General features: G+C 48.0%; 1 protein-coding gene across 3 annotated transcripts in view; it reads right to left on the reverse strand.

Annotated features, from left to right (window-relative positions):
• Window positions 1-22,380, reverse strand: part of TSC1 (TSC complex subunit 1) — a 178,302-nt gene that overhangs the window by 62,375 nt on the left and 93,547 nt on the right. For all 3 annotated transcript variants that reach the window (XM_029611266.1, XM_029611268.1, XM_029611267.1), the window contains exons 13-20: window positions 22,261-22,362; window positions 21,189-21,756; window positions 20,614-20,657; window positions 20,197-20,363; window positions 13,264-13,446; window positions 12,515-12,625; window positions 11,400-11,522; window positions 2,064-2,251 (exon numbers count right to left, since the gene is read on the reverse strand). In XM_029611266.1, the coding sequence (XP_029467126.1) occupies window positions 2,064-2,251; window positions 11,400-11,522; window positions 12,515-12,625; window positions 13,264-13,446; window positions 20,197-20,363; window positions 20,614-20,657; window positions 21,189-21,756; window positions 22,261-22,362 (1,486 nt within the window). The remainder of the gene's footprint in view (window positions 1-2,063; window positions 2,252-11,399; window positions 11,523-12,514; window positions 12,626-13,263; window positions 13,447-20,196; window positions 20,364-20,613; window positions 20,658-21,188; window positions 21,757-22,260; window positions 22,363-22,380) is intronic.

Raw genomic sequence — 22,380 nt, forward strand, 5'->3', positions numbered from 1 at the left:
ATGGGCTGCTAAAACTCTAGGGGTCCCTGGCTGTAGCAACTGCCTGCTGCTTGGCTAAATAAGCCTCATGCAGCAGCAGTACAAAGTCTGCTGAAAAGGCCTGAAAGAACTAGCTTTCTCAGGCAAAGGACCTGAAAGTGGCAGCCCAGTGGCCTCCAAGTCACTCCAGTCCTCCCGTCACAGGCAGACACAGATTAGGCCAGTGACAAGTGAGGAGGAGCTTCCCCTTCCCCCACCGACAGCGTGGGAATGGCTGAATGCAAATCCAAGATTGCTGCCATTCCTGCGCTTATCGGGAAGGGATCAGCACCCCAGTCAGGAGCTCCATGCGAGTCCAGAATGGGAACAGAGGACCCCCAATGCTTTTTTGTGGAGGTCGGAGGGGTCCTTCCCCCCTTGGAACACACGGTACAAAGGCTGATGTGGCTGAGCGACCATAGAGTCATGCTACACATACTGCATGCTGACCCCCGGCCCATCACTGCACAGTGCCGGTGAGCACAGGAACACAGCTGACAGAAAAAACACAACACCTACCACTGTGCAAGTAAAGGAGGAAGGGTCTGCTGCTCAGCCAGAATCAAAACACTAACAGCCAGAAGAAAAAAAAAAAAAAAAAAAAAGGGTACCTAGAGCCTGCAGCTGCCTAAGTGGCCTCATGAAGGGGCGGGATCTAGACCACCAGATTTACACCCCACAGGCCGGGCACACAAGGGTCACCAACCCCCAGCCCGCCTGCCTCAACTGGACAGGGAGAACCCCTTAGGAAAATAAACTCCTGGGAGGAAGGCTCAAAAAGAAAAAAAAAATTTTTTTAATTGTCTCAGTCACAGAACTGCAGGTGTGCACCCATCTATTATCTGCTGGAGGCAGACAAACATGTGCCACCTGCAGTTCCTCAGTATTTAAACAGCAGTCTCCATCTGGAAGGGAGGCACAACCCAGGAGTCTGGACTGATCTGGGTATGTACAGGGAAAGCATTGCTTGTACTTTTGTTGCCAGAGCCATGGTTCAGTGTAGCTTGTGCGATTAGCTGGCTAGCACTTGACTCAAGCGTGCCCACATCCACCCTGATGCACGCAAGGATAAGCATCCAGTTGTACGCGAACATATGCATGTACTTACGTGCGCTGGTATGTGCACAGTAGGGCTGGCCCACACCGTGTGTACCTACAGTCTATGGGGGAAATGGCGCCACACAAAACTGTGTCCAAGATGGCTCTGCTGCAGCCTGCAACATGGCGGACCCACAGAGACTGAAGCAGAGCCTAGCCCATCGGAGGGCTGCTCAACCCACTCGGAAACTCCTTTCCCATGCCACAAACTGGATCAGGAATAGTCAGCACAGCACACCAAGCAAGAGACCAAAGGAAAGACTTACCTGAGCCCCTTTCAAGTCTCTGAAATCGGGGGGGGGGGGGGGGGGGCTTCTACTTTTACTTACCAGCTGAGTTCAGAGACTGTCTCTGGATGCAAGGGGGGGGGAGGGGAAGAAGAGGGCTTAGGCAGTCACCGCCACGCTCAGCTTCCTGCACCCACTGCTTTTCAGCTGCTTCATCAGTAAAGTCCACGCTGGGAACCAGCTACTAGACCCAGGCACACTGAGGGATCTCTGAAATCGCCTCAGGAACTCTCAACTGGGGAGGGACCCTTAGGTATCACCGCAGGAGAGCAGGGTTCGATCTTCCTCCAATTTAAAGGTAAATGTTATTCTTCAAATGAGTACTGCAATCCCGCTAAACACCAATGCTGGTGTGGGGATAGCACATCCACATCTGCTAGGAGACAGATACTGAATGGTTGAGGTCACTGTAGGGGTTTATCTAAGGTGACGTCAGCTTTGAAACCTGACTCCATCTCCTAGCAGGGGTGCACGTTACCCATTGGTCCTGAGTCCATGTGGCTACACGTTAGGAAAACAACAACCTTTGTTTGGATTGGTCTGGCATGAATAAGGGGAAAAAAAAAAAATAAAAGTGTTTGCATATACATATACACCCCTGTCTGTATTGGAGTCCTAGGAAAGGCTAGTCATTTGTTCTTTACAAACCAAGACACTCACTTGGCCAAACTCTTCACATCCTCCAAATATTTCTTCTGTTCCAGGAGGAGAAGATCTTTCTTGGCCAGTTGTGTTTCCACCTCTGTGATCCGTTTCTGGAAACTCTCCAGGCGCTGTTTTTGCTGAATGACACAGGATCCTACTTTCTCCAGGTCTTTCCTGAACGCAGCCTGCAACAATTCCACTTCCTAAAAAGAATAAGATTTTAGTGGGGTCAAAGATTTGCTGCTTCTGAGCAGTATTTGTTCTGCACAATAGTAACTGCCTAAACCTGCCTCTTGCTCTGTTCAGCTCTGTAAATTCATTCGTTTTCTGCATAGCAGGAACCTAAGAAATGTGACTTTTTGCAGTAGCTTTTCATCTCTAGTGAGCAAAAAATTCAGCTAAGTGTAGGGTATAATGGGGAAATTGCTTACCTGATAATTTCGTTTTCCTTAGACAGATGGACTCAGGACCAATGGGTATAGTGTACTCCTGATAGCAGTTGGAGACTGATCAGATTTCAATCTGACGTCAGCCCTAGTACATATACCCCTGCAGGAAGTGCAGCTCTTCAGTATTCTCCTCTAAAAGCATTGTGGATATGTGTGTGACCGACTAACTTTAACAACCTGAATCGGTTGGATTGGCTATAGCTGGAGACCGCCAGTGCTCTCAACCGGGAAACGTCAATACCTGGTAGGGTGGGTGTCCTAGATGAAAGAAGTCATGGCTTACCCTTGAATCATTTGCTGTCGGGGATGTCCCCCGAGTATTCCATGAGTAACGGCAGCCGTGGGTGGAATGCTAAGTCCATCTGTCTACACTAAGGAAAATGAAATTATCAGGTAAGTAATTTCTCCATTTCCTAGCGTGTAGCAGATGGACTCAGGACCAATGGGATGTATAAAAAAAAAGCTATTCCCGAACCAGGTGGGAGGCTGCCCTTAACCCACTTAGTACTGCCCTTGCGAATGCTGTGTCCTCCCGAGCCTGAACATCCAGGCGGTAAAACCTGGAATAGGTGTGGATGGAGGACCATGTCGCCACCCTGCAGATCTAGGCAGGTGACAGCATCTTTGTTTCTGCCCAGGACACTGCCTGGGCTCTAGTATAATGGGCCTTGACTTGTAGAGGTGGCGGCTTTCCTGCTTCTATGTAGGCTGCCTTGATGACTTCTTTGATCCAGCGGGCTATGGTTGCTCGCAAGGCCGCTTCCCCTTGCTTCACGCTGTGAAGCACAAACGGTCCGTCTTTCGTACGGATTCCGACATTTCCAGGTATCTGGATAGGAGTCTGCAGACGTTGAAGTGGCGTAGACTTCTGGCCTCTTCTGAATTCTTATGTTCATCTGGTGATGGTAGCGAGATGGTTTGGTTGAGATGGAAGTGAGACACCACTTTGGGGAGGAACAAGGGAACAGTGTGTAACTGGATGGTTCCTGGGGTGAGCCTGAGAAACAGCTCATGACAGGACAGTGCTTGTAGCTTGGATATATGACGGGCTGAACAACTGCCAGCAGGAAGGCTGTTTTCAGTGTTAATAGTCGGAGAGACAGGCTGCGGAGAGGTCTGAAAGAGGCTCCTGCTGAAATCCAGGACCAGGTTGAGGTTCCAAAGTGGTACCGGCCACTTTAGGGGTGGTCTGATGTGCTTAACTCCTTTCAGGAAGCGTGAAACATCCGGGTGAGAGGCTATGCTGTGGCTCTCGCTCTTGGTTCCGTACCATGACAGTGCGGCCACCTGTACCTTGATGGAGTTGAGACAATCCCTTCTGTAGGCCATTCTGTAGGAATTCCAAGACCGCAGGAATTTTGACTGAGCGTGGTATGATGTCGTGGTCCTCGCACCAGGCTTCGAATACTCTCCAAATCCTTATGTTCTAGATGTGGAGAACTTGTGTGCGTGGAGTAGGGCGTCAATTACTGCCCCCAAGTATCCGCTCTCTCAGGCGAGCCCTCTCAATGGCCAGACTAAGACTCAAGCTGGATCCTTGTGGAGGTTCGGCCCTTGTTGGAGCAGGTCTCTGTGTGGAGGTAGTGGCATAGGGTCCCTGTCAGTAGTCTTGGCATGTCTGTGTACCAAGGTCTTCTTGGCCAGTCCTGGGCCACCAGGAAGTACTGGTCCCCTGTGTAGTTCTATCTTGTGAATGATTGCGCCTAATAGGGGCCACAGCGAGAAGGCATATAATAGAGTCTCCTGTGGCCAGGTCTGTACCAGGGTATTTATCCCCTGGGACTGAGGTTCCTGCCTGCGGCTGAAATCCGGTCCTGAGTCCATCTGGTCCTGAGTCCATCTGCTACATGCTAGGAAAATTAGCTTTTTTTTTTTTTTTTTTAAATACCTATAGAATGGAGAAATTACTTACCTGAATTTCGTTTTCCTTAGTGTAGACAGATGGACTCAGGACCAATGGGTATAGTGTACTCCTGTTAGCAGATGGCAATGGATCAGATTTCAATCTGACGTCAGCCCCTAGTACATATACCCCTGCAGGAAGTGCAGCTCGTCAGTATTCTCCTCGAAAAGCATTGTGGATATATGTGTGACTGACTGATTAACTTAATTTGGTTAACTTGAATAACTTCATAACTTGGTTAAACGTTCAAACTTTATTAACTTGATCTAGTTGACTATAGCTGGAGACCGCCAGTGTACTCAACTGGAAAGCGTAGACACCTGGCAGGGTGGATGCCCTAGGTAAATGAAAACATGGCTTACCCTTGAATTATTTGAGACAGCATCCCACCCTTAGCTGCCATTACGCATGGTGAGTCCAGTCTACACTAAGGAAAACGAAATGATCAGGTAAGTAATTTCTCCCATTTCCTAGCGTGTAGCAGATGGAATCAGGACCAATGGGATGTATAAAAGCTACTCCCGAACCGGGTGGTAGGCTGCCTGTGGTCCCCTTTGTATTGCCCTTGCAAATGCAGTGTCCTCCTGAGCCTGAACGTCCAGACAGTAGAATTTGGAGCAAGTATGGATGAGGAACATGTTGCCGCCCTGCAGATCTCTGCAGGTGACAGCATTCTAGTTTCTGCCTAGGATACTGCCTGGGCTCTGACCTGTAGAGGTGGTGGCTTGCCAACTTCTACGTAGGCCGCCTTGATGACTTCCTTGATCCAGCGGGCGATGGTTGCCCGCAAGGCCACTTCCCCTTATCTCTTTCCGCTGTGAAGGACGAAAAGGTGGTCCGTTCTTCGTATGGGTTCTGACATTTCCAGGTACCTGGATAGGAGTCTGCCGATGTTGAGGCGACGTAGACTACGGGCTTCTTCCGAATTCTTCAAGCCATCCATCGTTGGTAGCGAGATAGTCTGGTTGAGGTGGAAGTGTGAGACCACTTGGGGAGGAAGGAGGGAACCGTGCGTTGTTGGATGGAGTCCTGCTGTGAGCCTGAGGAATGGCTCACAGCAGGACAGTGCTTGTAGTTCCGAGATGCGGCAGGCTGAACACACTGCCAGCAAGAACACAGTCTTTAGGGTTAACAGGTAGAGGGTCAGGCCTCGGAGGGGTCTGAAGGCGGTTCCCGCTAGGAAGTCCAAAATGAGGTTGAGATTCCACGGAGGTACCGGCCACTTTAGTGGTGGGCGAATGTGTTTGACTCCTTTCAGGAAGCGTGACACGTCCAGGTGAGAAGCTATGCTGTCACCCTTGCTCTTGGCGCCGTAGCATGACAATGCAGCCACTTGTACCTTGATGGAGTTGAGGGACAGACCCTTCTGTAGTCCATTCTGTAGGAATTCCAGGATCATGGGAACTTTAAATGAGCGTGGCTTGATGTTGTGGTCTTCGCACCAGGCTTCAAATACTCTCCAGATCCTTATGTACGTTAACGATGTGGAGAACTTGCGTGCTCGGAGGCGGGTGTCGATTACCACCCCTGAGTATCCGCTCTCTCTCTCAGGCGGGCCCTCTCAATGGCCAGGCCGTAAGAGAGAATTGAGCTGGATCCTCTTGGAGGATCTGACCTTGTTGTAGCAGGTCCTGTGAGGGGGCAGGGGTAGAGGGTTCCCTGCCAGCAGTCTTCTCATATCTGCGTACCAGGGTCTTCTTGGCCAATCCGGAGCCACAAGAACTAGTCCCTTGTGTAGTTGTATCTTGTGAATGATCGCGCCCAACAGGGGCCATGGCGTAAAGTAGAATCCCCGGTGGCCAGGTCTGTACCAGGGCATCGATCCCTTGGGACTGCAGTTCCTGCCTGCGGCTGAAGGATCTGGATACTTGGGCGTTGGATCTGCTTGCCAGAAGGTCCAATGTCCGGTGTCCCCCACCAATTCGCTATCAATTGGAAGGCTGCGGACGACAACCTCCATTCTCCTAGGTCTAGACTTTCCCTGCTGAGGAAGTCTGCCGTGATGTTGTCTTTCCCGGTGATGTGGATGGCGGAGGTCTCCTGGAGGTTTGCTTCTGCCCACACCATCAGGGGATCTATTTCTAGGGACTCCTGTTGGCTCCTGGTTCCCCCCTGCCAGTTGATGTAGGCCACTGACGTGGCGTTGTCAGACATTACTCTGACCGCTTTGTTTTGGAGTCTGTGAGCGAACCGCAGACAGGCTAGTCTGACTGCCTGTGCTTCTAGGTGGTTGATGTTCCATCCTGCCTCTTCTGCGTTCCACTGCCCTTGGGTGGTTAACTCCTCGCAGTGTGCTCCCCCTCCTTGTAGGCTGGCATCTGTGGTGAGTAGGGTCCAGGGTGGGGAGGATAGCCTTGCTACCTGGCTCATGTGGCTGGCCTGCAGCCACCACCGTAGTTGGGTCCGAACTCTGCCCGGGAGTGATAGACGTACGGTGTAGTTCTGGGACTGTGGGCTCCACTGTGATAGGAGTGAGCGCTGAAGGGGCCTCATGCCCATGGCACAACTTCCAGGGTGGATGCCATCAGCCCGAGGACTTGCAGGTAATCCCATGCTGTGGGACGAGGATCGTTCAAGCAAGGTGTGCAGTCGGTTCCACAATTTTGATCTCCTTGTGGGGGTCAGGCTGACCTTGTCCTCTTTGGTGTCGAATCGGACTCCTAGGTATTCCAGCGACTGAGGGCTGTAGGGAGCTTTTGTTTGTGTTGACCACCCATCCTAGGCTCTCCAGTAGAGTAACGAGACTGCTGGTTGCATGGTGGCTTTCCTCCGGTGACTTTGCCCTGATCAGCCAATCGTCCAGGTAAGTGTGAACGAGGATTCCTTCCTTCCTCAATGTTGCTGCTACCACTACTATTATCTTGGTGAACGTCAGGGGTGCTATGGCTAACCCGAAGGGTAGTGCCCGGAACTGGTAGTAATGGTTCAGGACTTTGAAGCGTAGGCAACACTGGTGATCCTGATGAATTGGGATGTGTAGGTAGGGCTCCAAAAGACCCAGGTATATGAGAAACTCTCCTGGTTGTATCGCCCTCATTACGGATCATAGGGTTTCCATGAGGAAGCAGGGAATCCTGAGATGGCGGTTGACTGACTTGAGGTCCAGGATGGGCCTGAATGTTCCCTCTTTCTTGGGGACGATAAAATAAATGGAATAATGCTCAGTATTTATTTCTTGCGGAGGCACTGGGGGTCATGGCCTCTAGGGCCAGTAGCCTGGACAGTGTAGCTTCTACTGCTGCCCTCTTGGAGATGTCGTGGCAGGGGGACTCCATGAACTTGTCTGGAGGGATTTGTAGAAAATCCAGGTAGTACCCCTCCCGAATGATGGCTAGACCCACTTGTCCGAAGTTCTCAACCCATCTGCGGTAGAATAGGGCTAGTCTGCCCCCTATGGCTTCTTCCCTTGGATAGGTCGGCTGAAACTCATTGTGGGGTGCGGCTGGGGCCTGTACCCAAGCTGGTTCTCCTCTTGTTGTGCTTGGTCCGAAAGGACTGGTTCCTGCCCGTAGGGCGGGGGACTTTATAGTTTCTCCTGTAAGGATTGAAGTGCTGTGAACTTCTGCCCCTGGAGGACCTGGGGGAAGGGTCGCTGGTTTCTTAGTCTTATCCTCTGGTAGGCATGGCAATGGGGACTCGCCCCATTTGTCGGCCAGTTTCTCTAGCTCGCTGCCGAACAGGAGGGATCCTTTGAAGGGCATCCTCGTGAGGCGCGTTTTGGAAGATGCGTCGGCAGACCAGCTTCGGAGCCAGAGTTGCCTCCTGGCTGCCACCACAGAGGACACTCCTCTGGCCGCGGTGCACACTAGGTCGGAGGCAGTGTCCGCGAGGAATGATATTGCTGGTTCCATGTCTTCTCCCGGGGTGGTGTTCCTGGTTTGTGATAAGCAGGCACATGTCACCACAGTGCAGCAGGCCGCAATTTAGAGACATAGCGGCTATGTCAAATGACTGAGGATGGACTCCAGCCGCCGGTCATGTGCATCCTTGAGTGCAGCTCCTCCCTCCACTGTTATGCTTCCGGGGTGTGAACCCTTGGTCCAGTGAAGAACGAATGTTCAATCGCTGATTGGCGAAACCTCGACTTGGACTATCACGAAGGTCTGGATGAAGGCACCTCCAGCAGGATGAGGTATAAAGCTGAGCTGGCGCCTCCAGCAGGTCATGGGAAGTAAAGCTGAGCTGGCGCCTCCAGCAGGTCGTGGACTCGAAGGTGGATAGTCCTCAGCAGCTCGTGGAAAGTAACGCAGTACTGGCGCCTCCAGCAGGTCGTGGACTCGAAGGTAAAAAGTACAGGCAATGAGAGAGTTAGAGGACGTTCTACAGCCAGTCCGAGGGTCGGAAGCCAAAGAGTACCTCGCAGCCAGTCCAGGGGTCAGATGCCAGAGAATACGCCAAAGCCAGTCCAGAGGTCAGAAGCCAGAGAAGATGCCGCAGCCGGTCCAGGGGTCAGATGCCAGAGTATACGCCAAAGCCGATCCAGGAAACAGGAACCAGAGAATACGTCACAGCCAATCCGGGGTTCAGGAGCCAGAGAAGAAGACACCGCCAGTCAGAAGTCACTACCGAAGATCAGGAATCACAACAGGAACAAGCCAGGAGCCAAGATGAAGTCAAGGCAAGGTCTGAGGTGCAGGACCTGCCTTTAAATAGCTCCCACCAGCTGGCACACCTGGGGAGAGCCAATCCTGCTGCAGGAGGCATCCTGCAGCCAGAGGCAACGATGTTAGTCCCTGAAGGGGGGCGGAGCCAGCAACCCGGAAGAGGAGGCGAAACGCCGCAGCCATATTATGCCGCGGTCCGTGGCCCCAAGACTCAGCACTACATCAGGGAAATCGCGGCGGTCTGCCACGCTGGTAAGCGGTGCTTTTCGGTCGCGGCGCGCCGCGAGCGCGGCTCCTAACATCCACTGGGATGGTAGTGCGTTTGGAGACCGCGCAGACCATGGCATCAACTCTTGGGCATGCAAGATGATCTTTGGTTGCCGGGTCCAGGGCTGCCAAAGCTCGTCCCCCCTTGAAGGTGGACTCCGGAGCATTCCATTCCAGGTCAATCAGCTGCTGTGCTGCTTGCAACAGAGGGAAATGGTGAGAAGTCTGTCGAAGAACCTCCAGCAGGGGGTTCGGTTTAGGTTCCCCCGAAGTACCTGGGCCCGGGATAGTGAGCTCAGTCAGGCATTGGTTGACCAGGTCTGGGAGCTCATCCTTTGTGAAGAAGCGTCTCATGGTTCGGTGAGGCTCTGTCCCCGGGAGTGCCCCCTTCTAAGGGTTCGGTTTCCTCTTCAGAGATGTCTGAGTCCCCATATGTGGGGCTTCTGGGTCGTGGAAGCCTGTGCCTAGCTCTCCTCCTGTCCTGTCCTCCTGTGGAGCATGTGGCTGGTCAGCCTGAGGTTCAGTTTGCATTTGAACAAAGGCATGAATCCCCTTGAAGAACTCCACCCATGAGATCGAAGCTGGGTCAAAGCTGAGGGGGTGCTGGTTCCTTGGGGGTCCCTGTCTGTGGGGAGGTCCCCCTGGCTAGGTCCGGGGTACCCTGAGGAGCTAGAACTCTGCCCTGGGTCTCCCAGGGCCTCTTCGCACTGCATGCACAGGGCAGCCTCCTCGCTTTGTGCGGCTCTGATGTAGCATGCTGGGCAGAGGCCTTGATCCTTTATCCCTGTTTCTGGAGGTGCCATGGCTGTCTGCGAGTAAACTCTTATGTGCTCCGGTGCACTGAAGATGAGTATGTAGTTGTGCACGCAGCTGTGCGTTCAGTCGTCGATATGCACCCGGCTCTGTGCACACAACTTATGCGCGCAAGGTTTTATGTGCGTGTAAGTTTACGCGCACAAGTGCTTTGTGCGCCTAGCTCGAATGGCGAACAGCGCGGCGAATAGGGCCAAGATGGTGTCGGCAAGCACGCAGGCAATATGGCGACCCCCTCGAAGGGTCTCCACGCGGGTAGACCCTCGGAAATAGCCGGGGCCTGGCCCTGCTAGGACGGATCAACCCGGTGGCACTTGTCCTGGCCGGTGACCTGTGCTCCTCCTCGATCCTCTGAGACCGGATTCAAGCAGAAGATTTCTACCTTACCTTGTCTTCGGCGCTTCCCGGTTGCGTGGGGAGAGAGCAAATACCTTCACTGCCGTGCTCGAGGGTGCACCTGCTGCCTCTCAGCCGCGCCCGAGGATCGGGGGCTAGGTCCTTGCTGCGATTCGGCTGCTGGACCGAGGCTTACCTCCAAAGGACAACGGAAATCACCTCTGGAATCTCAACTGGGGGAGGGACCCAAGGGTATCACCGCAGGAGAGCAGGGCTCGTCTTCAGGTAGGTTTCTTCTTTAAATTTGGTTCTAATGCTGTGACAGTGTGCAGATAGTCCCTAATTGCTATGGAGACAGAAAATACTGAAGAGCTGCACTTCCTGCAGGGGTATATGTACTAGGGGCTGACGTCAGATTGAAATCTGATCCATCTCAAACTGCTAACAGGAGTACACTATACCCATTGGTCCTGAGTCCATCTGCTACACGCTAGGAAATGTTATTTTCTTTCCCCAAACCTCACAAAGTTTTGCTCCCTTCAGTATTTCTCCGTCTATTAGTTTATGATTAGAATAATAAAAAAAAGACAGGGCAGGAGTGAAGTGCAGTGAGAGCTGTGTGCAGGCAAGTCACAGTACTGGAATGGTAAGGGGTGCTCCAGGGCAGGAGTGAGGAGTAAGTGAAATCAGGCAACGTGTAGGAACTCTGCAATTCTCAGAGGATAACATAAGAAAATGCCATACTGGGTCAGACCAAGGGTCCATCAAGCCCAGCATCCTGCTTCCAACAGTGGCCAATCCAGGCCACAAGAACCTGGCAAGTACCCAAAAACTAAGTCTAAGGAGGTTAGAAGACACTAATCATGACAGGACTAAGTTTTGTTATGGGCATACACTGCACATTTTCTTGACCAGTTTCTGCCATGAACTTAGAAAACATGTTAAAGTATATGCCTGTGTGTGTTAAGAGCCTCCTTACCTTGGTGGTATTAGTATGCTTATGCTGCATCTGTTCCAAATATAACTCATTGACTTCACCAAGAACCAGGAGCTGCCGGTTCAGGAACTCCATCTGCTGTTGCACAGATTCACTGTTTGAGAGCTGAGAAACATGTAAATCAAAGGATGATCAAAGGATGACACACACACACACCTCATCCTAGCAAGAAAAAAATCCCTTTTACAGCCATGCTGCTGTGTGGGCCCAGTGTAATTCGGTACAGCAGATGGCCTGAGTTTGGGCATTTAAGCAACAATGGAATGTTCGCACATCTAGAGTGAGCAATCCTGCTGGTCACCGACTAGTAATCAAATTCAGCCTTTGATACAACCTATTATCTAGTTAGATTAGTGAAAATCCTCCCACTAAAGTAGTTACCCTCTTCAGCCTTAGTATCTCAGAAAGGCCAAATGGACTACTGGCATGTAGTCTACCACAAACCCAGGGGTGGATCCACCTTGAGAAATCTTTGCTCTCACTTACAAATCCATGGGGATAGAATGTGCTACATTAATTGTTACACCAATTGCAGAACAGGACGTTAGCAAAATTATGTCTAAAGTATTTTCAGCATTTAAACTCCCCCTTTCAATTATACGCATGTTTCCAGACATCTCAAAGATCACTCAAGAGGCGTAAAGCCTTTTTAAGGATGAGGCAGGAGACAGTTTCTTTAGGTGCAACTTTTATGTGGAAGTGATTGTTACATTTTCTTTGAACCTGAGCATTTAAGAGATTTTGATTCTTTTTCTGCCAATGGTGCCTCAGAGAATAAAGAAAATGAACTGCTCTTGTTCAGGGCTATACCATTTCTTCTTTTAATTTGTTATTATTCCTCAAATCTAAACCCCCCAACGAGAGAAGTTTGAGATTATAGTTTAGCCCTTATGGAAAACTTTATGGTTTATATGCTTTGTATAAATGTTCTTTAATGACTAATCAAGTTTCTATTCTAAAAAATACTTTGTATTGAAAATTCAGAAATAATTTTTTTTTAAAAAGGGGCTAATGGGGCACTCTTAAAGCCTGCAGAGCTACCCAGGTGCTGGATGGCATAGACAAGGCTGCTGTGATGCACAGCTAGCAGATCTCACCTTCTGGGAGACCTGGCTGAGACGCAGCTCCGTGTGGCACACTTTGCTGTTTGCCTGCTTCAGCTCTAACCGCAACTCAGCAATCATGTTCCGACAGTCTTCCAGTTTAGTCTACCCGAAAGCAAGAGAAACCCATATGGAAATAAGTTAGCTTCAGAAAGCAACAAGTTGAGATAGGCTTGGACAGTGAGCATCAGCAGATCTCCCCCTCACTAATGGAGTCTTAGAGGACAGCACTGGCTAGATTCCTGTAACCATTTCAATCATTTAGCATTTGTCTAGTGCAAAACAAATGTATACAGGGTTGTACAATGACAATGGATAGTCCCTACTATTTAGGGGTTTACTTCTTTAAAATATAGTCAAATCTTTAAAAGTGCATTTCAATGCAAATGAGCCAAAGTGCTCATACTGTAAACAGTCCCACACTAAATTTTTGAAAACTAGTTTAAAATTAAAATAAGTTAAATACAATGGATTACGAAAGATTCTATGAGACAGTATGAGCAATGATGCAACACCCAACCACAAATACAAAACCTTTTCATAACAAAGCCAGCTTTAAATCTTTACAGAGGATCATGTTTCAAATGGAGAGAAGTCCATGTTGCTGTATGGTATGAGCAATGAGCCCAATAATGGGCTCATTGCTCATACCAAGTCTTTTTACATAGAGGTGACGGGAGGCTCTGCCACAGCTATACACCAGCTGAAGAGATCCACCTGTCCATTAAGCATTTGCACCATACCTGCAGTTCTTGACTCTGGTTATAGAACTCTTCCCGGTCATGCTGCAGCTGGCGAATCTGACCATGCAGATGTGTTACTTCTCCATCGCGCTCATCCTGCAGTTGCTGGTACTGAGTCTGCTCTGTGCGCAGACTCTCCTTCAGAGAGTGGATATCCATCTCCTGCAGCTTTAGCTGATCTTTCTGTCAAGATCATCATGTGATAAGTCAGCCAGCTTACAACCCCTATTTTGTATACCAGGTATAGAACAGTAAGAGCCAGCAGTCTCCGGATTTTCCAGAATCTGCAGAGGGCACCATCTGTGTACCCGACACTCATTAGGAAGCAGAAACCAAATCATTTCTCATGGTTAAACAAAATGTTCTTAAAAACGGTCATCTTGATTAATTGTCCTTACGTTACCAAATGCTCAAGGCATGTCACAGTATATCAAAGCAATCCATATATACAAAAATGCAATGAAACAGTTAAAACAAACCTAAATTAAACAAAACTGATCCAGGCTAGTAGTGTGCTAGGCACAAGTAATCAACATAAATATACAATACAGGCAATATTAGTTTCCAAGGGTTTTTTGGTTTGTTTTTTTTTTTAGAAAGTCTTAACTGCTAGAACATGACGCAGAGATCACCAGCTTTCAAAAAAAAAAAAAAAAAAAAAAAAAAAAAAAAAAGAGAGTGAGGGTATTTGGAGATATGCCTCTCACAAGGTATGAAGACTAAGAATCTTGCAGTCCCTAGACATAGAAACATAGAAATGACGGCAGAAGACGACCAAGCAGCCCATCCAGTCTGCCCAGCAAGTTTTCGCACTTTTTTTTCTCACATACTTATCTGTTTCTCTTGGCTCTTAGTAACCTTTTTTTTATTCTATTTCCCTTCTACCCCCGCCATTAATGTAGAGAGCAGTGTTGGACCTGCATCTAAGTGAAATAGCTTAATTTAGTTAGGGGTATTAACCACCGCTATAAGCAAGCTACACCCATGCTTATCTGTTTATTCAGACTATGTAATTCAGTCCTTGTTGATTGTTGCCTAAATATAGATCCACCTTTCTTCATTCCCCCCTGCCGTTGAAGCAGAGAGCCATGCTGGATATGCGTGAAGTATCAAAATTTCCTCCCCTGCCGTTGAAGCAGAGAGCTATGCTGGATTTGCATTGAAAGTGAAGTATCAGGTATTTTTTTGGTTTGGGGTAGTAACCGCCATAACAAGCAAGCTACTCCCCTGCTTTTATGTGGTTGCAAATCCTGTTTTCCACATTTCTTCTTGCCGTTGAAGCATAGAGCAATGTTGGAGTCGCATTATTGAATGATATTCGTCTCCAGGTAGTAGCCAACATTCCCTCAAGCCACCCCCATGCCTCTTGTCTTCATTCACATCCTCTAGACTTTACCCCACGCCCCTTTGAAATCCTTCACAGTTTTGGTCTTCAACACTTCCTCTGAAGGGTGTTCCAGGCATCCACCACCCTCTCCGTGAAGAAATACTTCCCGACATTGGTTCTGAGTCTTCCTCCCTGGAGTTTTAAATCGTGACCCCTGGTTCTGCTGATTTATTTGCAACAGAAAAGGTTTGTCGTTGTCTTTGGATCATTAAAACCTTTCAAGTATCTGAAAGTCTGTATCATATCACCCCTACTCCTCCTTTCCTCCAGGGTGTACATATTTAGATTCTTCAATCTCTCCTCATAAGTCAAGACAAGATGTTGCTCTATACAGCTTCTGAGACATGACCCAGCTTGGAATGGGAATCAGACAAATTCAACTCCCTGAACCTCCATGAATCAGACTAAAGCATAGAAATATAGAACCATGACAGTAGAAAAAAAAAAAGGACCATATGGCACATGTAGCTCTTATAAAATTCCTTCACTCCCTCAGATCTGCATTTATCCCCTGTTTTCTTTTTGCTTCCACCACCTCCATGGGAGGCTGTTCCATGCATCCACTATCCCCTCTGTAAACAAATATTTTCTAAGATTACTTCCCAAGTCTACCCCCTTTCACCCTCATCCTAGAGCCTCTTGCTCATGAAGCCTTTGAAACAAACATCACTATCATATCTCCCCTTTCCTCTAGGGTGCACTTGTTTAGATCTTTAAGTCTATCCCCATATGCTTTAAAAACTAAGACCACTGATCATTTTAGTAGTCATGCTCTGGACCAAACACCAACCAGTTTATATCCCTTTAAAGATGCAGTCTCCAGAATTGTACACAGTATTCCAAATGAGGTCTCACCAGGGACCAATAAAGGGATAATATCACCTTTTTTTTGTTGACCATTCCTCTCCCTATGCAGCTAAGCATCTTTCTGGATTTTTGTTGCTCTATCCACCTGTTTGGCCACTAAGATCATCAGATACAATCACCACCAGATCCTGCTCCTCTTTTGTGCTTAAAGGACTTAGCCTGTACCTTTCCATTGGGTTTTTGCATCCTAAATGCATTACTCTAACATTAAATTTTAGCTGCCAGTCTATTCCATTCATTGAGCTTCGCTGGATCCCTCCTAGCTTCTACACCTTCCTCTCCATCTACCCTGTTAGAAATTTTGTATCAGGAAAAAAAAAAAAAATGATAAACCACTTCCAAACAATCCCGCTATGCTGCTCACGAAAATGTTGAAAAAGAACCAGTCCCATCACAAGTTACGCTCCCCTCAGAGTTAATTTCGTTTGCCACTACCCTTTGTCATCTCCCACTCAGCCAGATTTTAACCCAGTCACTAAGTTCCATACCAAGGGTGCTCAATTTATAAATCTGTGTGAAACTGTATTAAGAGGCCTAACTGAAATCCAAGTACACTGTCTAGCACTCTTCCTTGATACAACTCTCTGGTCACCCAAAGTTGATCAGATTCATCTGACAAGATTTTCTCTAGTAAAACCATGCTGCCTTGGATCTTGCAATCCTTTATTTCCACTATTATAAATAGGAACTACATCTGCCCTCTCTCCAGTCCTCCAGAATTACTCCAAACTCTAAAGATGCATTGAAAAGATCAGTCAGTGGAGCTGCCAAGACTTCTCTAAGTTCCTTCAATACCTTCTGATGTATCCCATCTGGCCCCATCACTTTATCTACTTTAAGTATACTTGGCTCCTCACGAGAATTATTTTTACCTCAATTCTAATCTTGGTGAACACTGCACGTAATTTAGTTTCTGTTCATAGCCCAGATCAGTCCAGACAAATGGATTTTGCATCCCTACCAGCAGATGGAGGCAGAGAAAATAAACTTTTCAGGCACTGCTACATAACCAAGAGTACACTACTACAGAGGGCTAGTATTAACAGGTTCTCTATACACGATAAATGACACCACTAGAGAACTACACACATCATATCAAATCACACTAATATTCAATTGTACATAAATGTTTATTCAAACACAACATGAGTGCCTATCTAGACAAATACTAACTAACCCATCCACACCATTCAATCATTAAAATAATCCACAAGTACAGAATGTACCCCCCCCCCCCAATTTGTTAATTCTAAACAGCAGTGGACCAATTATTCAACAAAATGGTTATTCACAATGTATAGAATATTATTCCTCATATCAAATGTTATTGTTTCTTAAATCAAGCAAATGCTCAATTGTTCTTACTGATGATAACTTAAATAATGTATATATTTTCAGTCTTCATATTCATCGATCAATTATGCGCAGTAAAGTTCCTATGGTTCCATTCAGCTGTTTTTGATCCACAGTATCGACATTGTCCACTCAACTAAAGCGTAGCCTTGACTGATCACATCTAGGACCCACTGATCAGACATGATCTTGGCCCACTCCTTGTAAAACAGTGCCAACTGGCCCCCGATCAATGGGATTGAGGAGTGGGCTGGCCTCACCTCATTGTGTGGAATTTGCTCCTTCACCACCAAGGGAAGGGGTGTCCCTGCAAAGTCTGTGTCCCCAAAAGGACTGGTTCCAAGAGGACTGCCTACTCGAGGGCTCTTGCTGAGATCCCCCAAAGGCCTGGCAGGCTAAACAGTCGACTGGCTCTGGAGCTAGAAAGCAGAGAGCTTGTGGACTTTGCTCTCCCCAAGATACTTGATCATCCTTTCCAAACAGCAACTTTCCTTTGAAAGGCAAGGATGCCAACTGGGCCATGGACGAGATAATCGGCCACCCAGTTCCTCGCCAGAGGCAGCGCTGAGCGTAAGTCACCATCATAGTTCTTGAGGAAGTACAGACAAGATCTTATATGGCATCCGCGCTGTACCCCACCACAGCCTCCAGCTGCTCTGCTTGGTGGAAGTCTGACTCAGAGCGACATGACAGAATGTTGTACCCAGCGAAATCCCGCTCAGCATAAACTGCTGCAAATAGCCGCCCGAACACCCAGGGCAGAAACCTGAAAGTGAGGTGCACATCCAGCTTCCTATCCTGAAGATCCTTCAGTGCTGTCACCCCGGCCAAGGGGATGGTAATCTTCTTAGTAAGAGCAGACAGCGGCATCCACCTTTGGGAACTTCAGACGTTCCAGCGTATCCTAGGGCAAGGGGTACAACTTATCCATGGCCCTGCCGACCTTTAAGCCGGTGTTGGGAGTATCCCGCTTCCTGAACAGCAAGTCTGTGACAGAATTGTAGAAAGGAAAAGCTCGCATAGGACTACGAAGCCCCAGCATGATCCACCGCTCTCAGTTCCAATACCCAGCTCTTGCAACACAGCTGGGATAAGAGCAGCCAATTCCTCCTTACGGAACAGTCTGACCACTTTAGGGTCATCACCTTCGACTGCTGGGACCTTCGTGCCCTCCTGATCACTGGATCTGGTCCTGAAGGTACTTGTGCTGGAACCTCACCTACCCAGGTATCCTCAGGAGAGTCATCTGTGGTAGGCAACAGGGCCAGGAGCCCAGGAACCCATCTAATTCTGGTGGCCCCCCAAGATGTTTGGCTAGAGGAGCAGGCGCATCCTGTGTAGCCCTGTGCTGCTGGGACCTCCGAGCCTTATAAGCTTTGTGCAAAAGTAGCACAAAGTCTGAAGAAAATGAAGAGGCATCAGACTCTGAAAGATCCACTTCTCCCACTAAAAGAGGCCCCTCCTGACACTGGAGGTCCCTGGCTCTGGCAACAACGCAAGAGGGAAATCCCCCTCCCCCTCTGCAAGCCACGCAGCAGATCTGAAGGAAGACAAAATGGCCTCCATTCCCACACTGAGTGGGAAACCATTGACAGACCTCTGCCCTGGGGAAGGGCTTGCAGCATCGGGAGGGCTAGCCGGCTGCTGCGATTCAAGAAGGGCCCTCACCACTGGAGAGGCATCTGAAGCACTGCCGTCCCTGGACAGGTACGCGTCCCCAGACAGTGCAAGTCACAGCACCCGGCATTGCGATCAGGCCCAGGAAACTCGGGAGCCCTGTGCCGATCGCTGAACACTGGTCGGCACGGGTATTTCAGGGGAACAGTGCCGTCCCACGGCCTTTTTACCTGTGACTGCTGGCACTCTGCTAGAGAAAAGAATTTTTTTTTTTTTTTAAGAAGGAAAAAAAAACCAAAAAAAACTTTAGAGGTACTTCCCTCAAGAATGGTTTGAGACTCCAGTGTGGTCCTGCAGGGCAAGGGAACTGGGACCCCCAGGTTTCAGCCCTGCACGTGGCTGAAGGACAGAGCAAACAAAGGGTCACTGACCCCCTGCTCATCTGCCTCAGGGACCTGGGGGGGGGGGGGGGGGGGGGGGGGAGATGAATAACTACCAGGACCTTGCATCTCCCTGGGAGGCTCAGTGATGAGAAGACCCTTTTCTTTTCATTCTTTGGCTGAAAAAAGTTTGGTATTGTTTTGTTCAGTCCGACTGCAGGCTTTGCACCTCCATCTGCTGGAGGCAGAGAAATACTTAGTGACTACAGGTGGCACCACAGGTTATGTGGCAGTGTCAGTAAAACTCAGTCTCCATCTGCTGGAGGGGAGGCAAAACCCAGGAGTCTGGACTGAGCTGGGTACATACAGGGAAAGGAAAATTGGTTCTTACCTGCTAGTTTTCTTTCCTGGAATACCTCAGATCAGTCTAGAGACCCACCCCTAGGTTCTGAAAGACTTATGGTTATGATAAAAGTTTTCAGCAGAGCTTATTTTTGTATGTAGTTTGATCTTGCGGACTGAATGTTTTTGGTTCCTTGGTTAGTGGTGAGGGCTCCAACCCTAGTTTCCATGTTCACCCTAGTGAGGGGGAAGTTGTTAGTGGAAATTGGGAATCTGCCTCTACTTTGGCTTGGGTGCAGGTCAATACTGAGGGACTGCAGGTGGTACTCAGTTATGCAGCATGCCTGAAGTTTTTATTGTCTGCCTCCAACTGCTTGTAGGGATGCAAAACCCATTTGTCTGATATGTGGAATTCTAGGAACCCAAATTAGCAGGTAAGAACCAATTTTTCTTTCCTCATCATAGTTACCTCGGAGTCTCACAATGCCTGTATATATGTATGTATGTCTAATCATACATATATGTATAGATTTTACACACACACACACACACACACACACCTCCCCCCCCGCCCTTTACCTTGCTATTTTTTCTTCCATTTGAATTTTTGCATTCCTGACTACTTTATTTTCTTTCCCTTTTCCAGATATTGATGCCCATCTTACATTTTCTATGATCTCTTGTAGTTTATAATTGCTAGCCATTATCTTTTCAGCTACTTCTTCTGAAAGCCATAGCAGCCTTTTTTCCTATTTATTTCCCCAACAAAAGGTTCAACTGCCATATCTCCTTTAGAGCTCTGTTATTCTACTTCGCCTACATTTTCCCCAACCAGCTAAAAACTCTTTGAGGTACTCCATTTTAACAAAACTTATTTTTGAATTCTAGGACCCTTGCCTTTGAATAAGCCTTCATCACTTGTGCTCTAAAACTGAACAGAGGTCCTGCTCTGAGAACATAAGATAAGTTAGACTCCCCACTGCTCACCATGGCTGCATTCTGCTCTTCCAAGGAGCTCACTTTGATGACCTTGCGAAGAAGCCGACGGTTGCGCAGGGCATGTTGCTGTCTCTTGAAGCGCTCATACAGTGCCTGGTTGTGCAGCAGAACTAGCTGGTTACGCAGTGTATGGATCTCATCAGATGGAGGAGAACCTGCACCAGGATAGGTGGGGAAAGGAGTATTGGTGATAGGATGTCTTTCCTTATATTTACAGTCTGTCCTTAATTAAAATCTGGCTTCAAGATTAGCACTTTACTATGCAAGTAACAGGAATTTGTAATTTAGCCAAGGGGCAGGATGGGTAGGGAAGATTTCAGACACATTGGGTAATTGTTATGTCATGCTTATACTCCTACATTCCTGTTTCTAAGCAGACTGAAAATTAATGGCAAAACTGTTTACCTCCAAAGTGAGTCCAGTCAGCAGACTTACTAGGTAATGGCAATCTGAAATTAAAAATGCAATCCATAAGACATCTCCTTGCTGGGCAGTACTTAAATGCTTTTGCTATATATTTGTATGGCTATGCCTATGGCATAAGTGATTAAAGTTCATCCAACATATGTACCACTACCCCTCAGTACTCAGCTAAAGGCTCATTCTTGTTGGACCTCTACCTTCTCCCTCCACTGCTCATTGCAATATTTAACCACAGCTTTCCAAGAAGCTAAGCCAGAGAACCTAACTAGCAATTCTAGCCCCATGCATACCAAAACCACAGCTGTTTTGCACTTAGTGCAGCTTTCCCAAGTTTGGGTTTTTTGTAGAATTACATGCAACACCTCTAACTCTGAAACTTAATCCAACTATTGGAGATTGTGGTGAAACCCATTAGGATGTCTGAAAAGCAGGTTAGAGATGATTTATTATAAAAAAAAAACCACCAAAAAATAACAAAACACAAAACAAAAAAACCTGACAGCACTGGAAACAAAATTTAAGCCTGGACTCTATAAAGGGAGAATCTCAGCACTCACTTGTTAAGCTCCTTGTCATGGGCATCAGCTCCAAGCTGAATCAGTCTGTCCAGGACTTCTGCTGGGGAAAGAGAAGTCTCTCTCCACTTACTCTCTTCCAAGTTCCCCTTCACTTTGAGCAGATCCTCTGTTTTCCTACAGACAAACATGATGGCAGTCTTTGGAAATGCTAACTCAAAGAGGTGCTCATATGGGAATGCCTTCTCACCACCGAAGCCCATCTTCCTTTCTGCCTGAGCTTTGAAAGGACTGGGAGCCAGGATGTCGCTGGCAATTGCAGGAGCATTAGCACCTTCCTGGCATACAACAGGATTGTCATCCTGGCTCCTGTTGGGCCATTCAATGGGCGTAAAAGTTTGCTTGAGTGTGTCTCCAGATCTGTCAAGGGAAGGAGTTGAAGTATGCTCCATGCTCTGGTTTTGTCCAACATAGCTTGCCAAATGGGGTTTCTTCTGTGAGTTACTCAGGCATTCCCCTGTTTGATAGAAAGGAGAGTCGAATCCTCCTCGTGGAACCACAGGCTCTCTGTCTGCAGTGGTGATTTCAGACAGCTCTTTCGATATAGCAGCTTCCAAATACATTGGGATGTGAAGACCGGCAAAGAGACCGTATAAAAAATAAAAAAATTTTTAAGTCTACAAGCAAAAACAAAAACCCAGAAAAAACCCACACACCACTCCAGACACCCCCAGAAGGTACGATATACTAAATATATCTAAGTGCTTTACCCACAACCACACCAGTGTGCCTTAAACCCTAAATCAACTACAGTGCTCAAGATGCACAGGGTTTACCTGAGACATGACCTGATTGCTCAGTACAACCACGACAAGGGTCTCTCTTTTCTTACTCCTGAAAGGAAATTAAGATACAGGGCATGCTAACAGAGCCACACAGCAATCAAAGTCTGAGGACCGAGCTTCATACAGCAAATTTTAGAAAAGGTATTTGAGTGCAATGCTCTTTTTTTTTTTTTAAATGGCAACGAATGAAAGCTTTTGGGGTGGGCAGGGAAAGTAAACACCCCCCCCAAAATATCATCTATGCACACTGTGCGGGAGGGGCCCCTCACCTTCCTCTCTGTCCTCACTGCTGTCTTGTTCGGATGCCAAACCTTCTATTACGTCAGGAAGTTCACTCAAGGAGACAGTTTTCTTACTCACACACTGTTCTTCTGACAAAGGAAAGAAAA

The sequence above is a fragment of the Rhinatrema bivittatum genome, chromosome 8 (genome assembly GCF_901001135.1).
Source record: "Rhinatrema bivittatum chromosome 8, aRhiBiv1.1, whole genome shotgun sequence".
NCBI lineage: Eukaryota > Metazoa > Chordata > Amphibia > Gymnophiona > Rhinatrematidae > Rhinatrema > Rhinatrema bivittatum.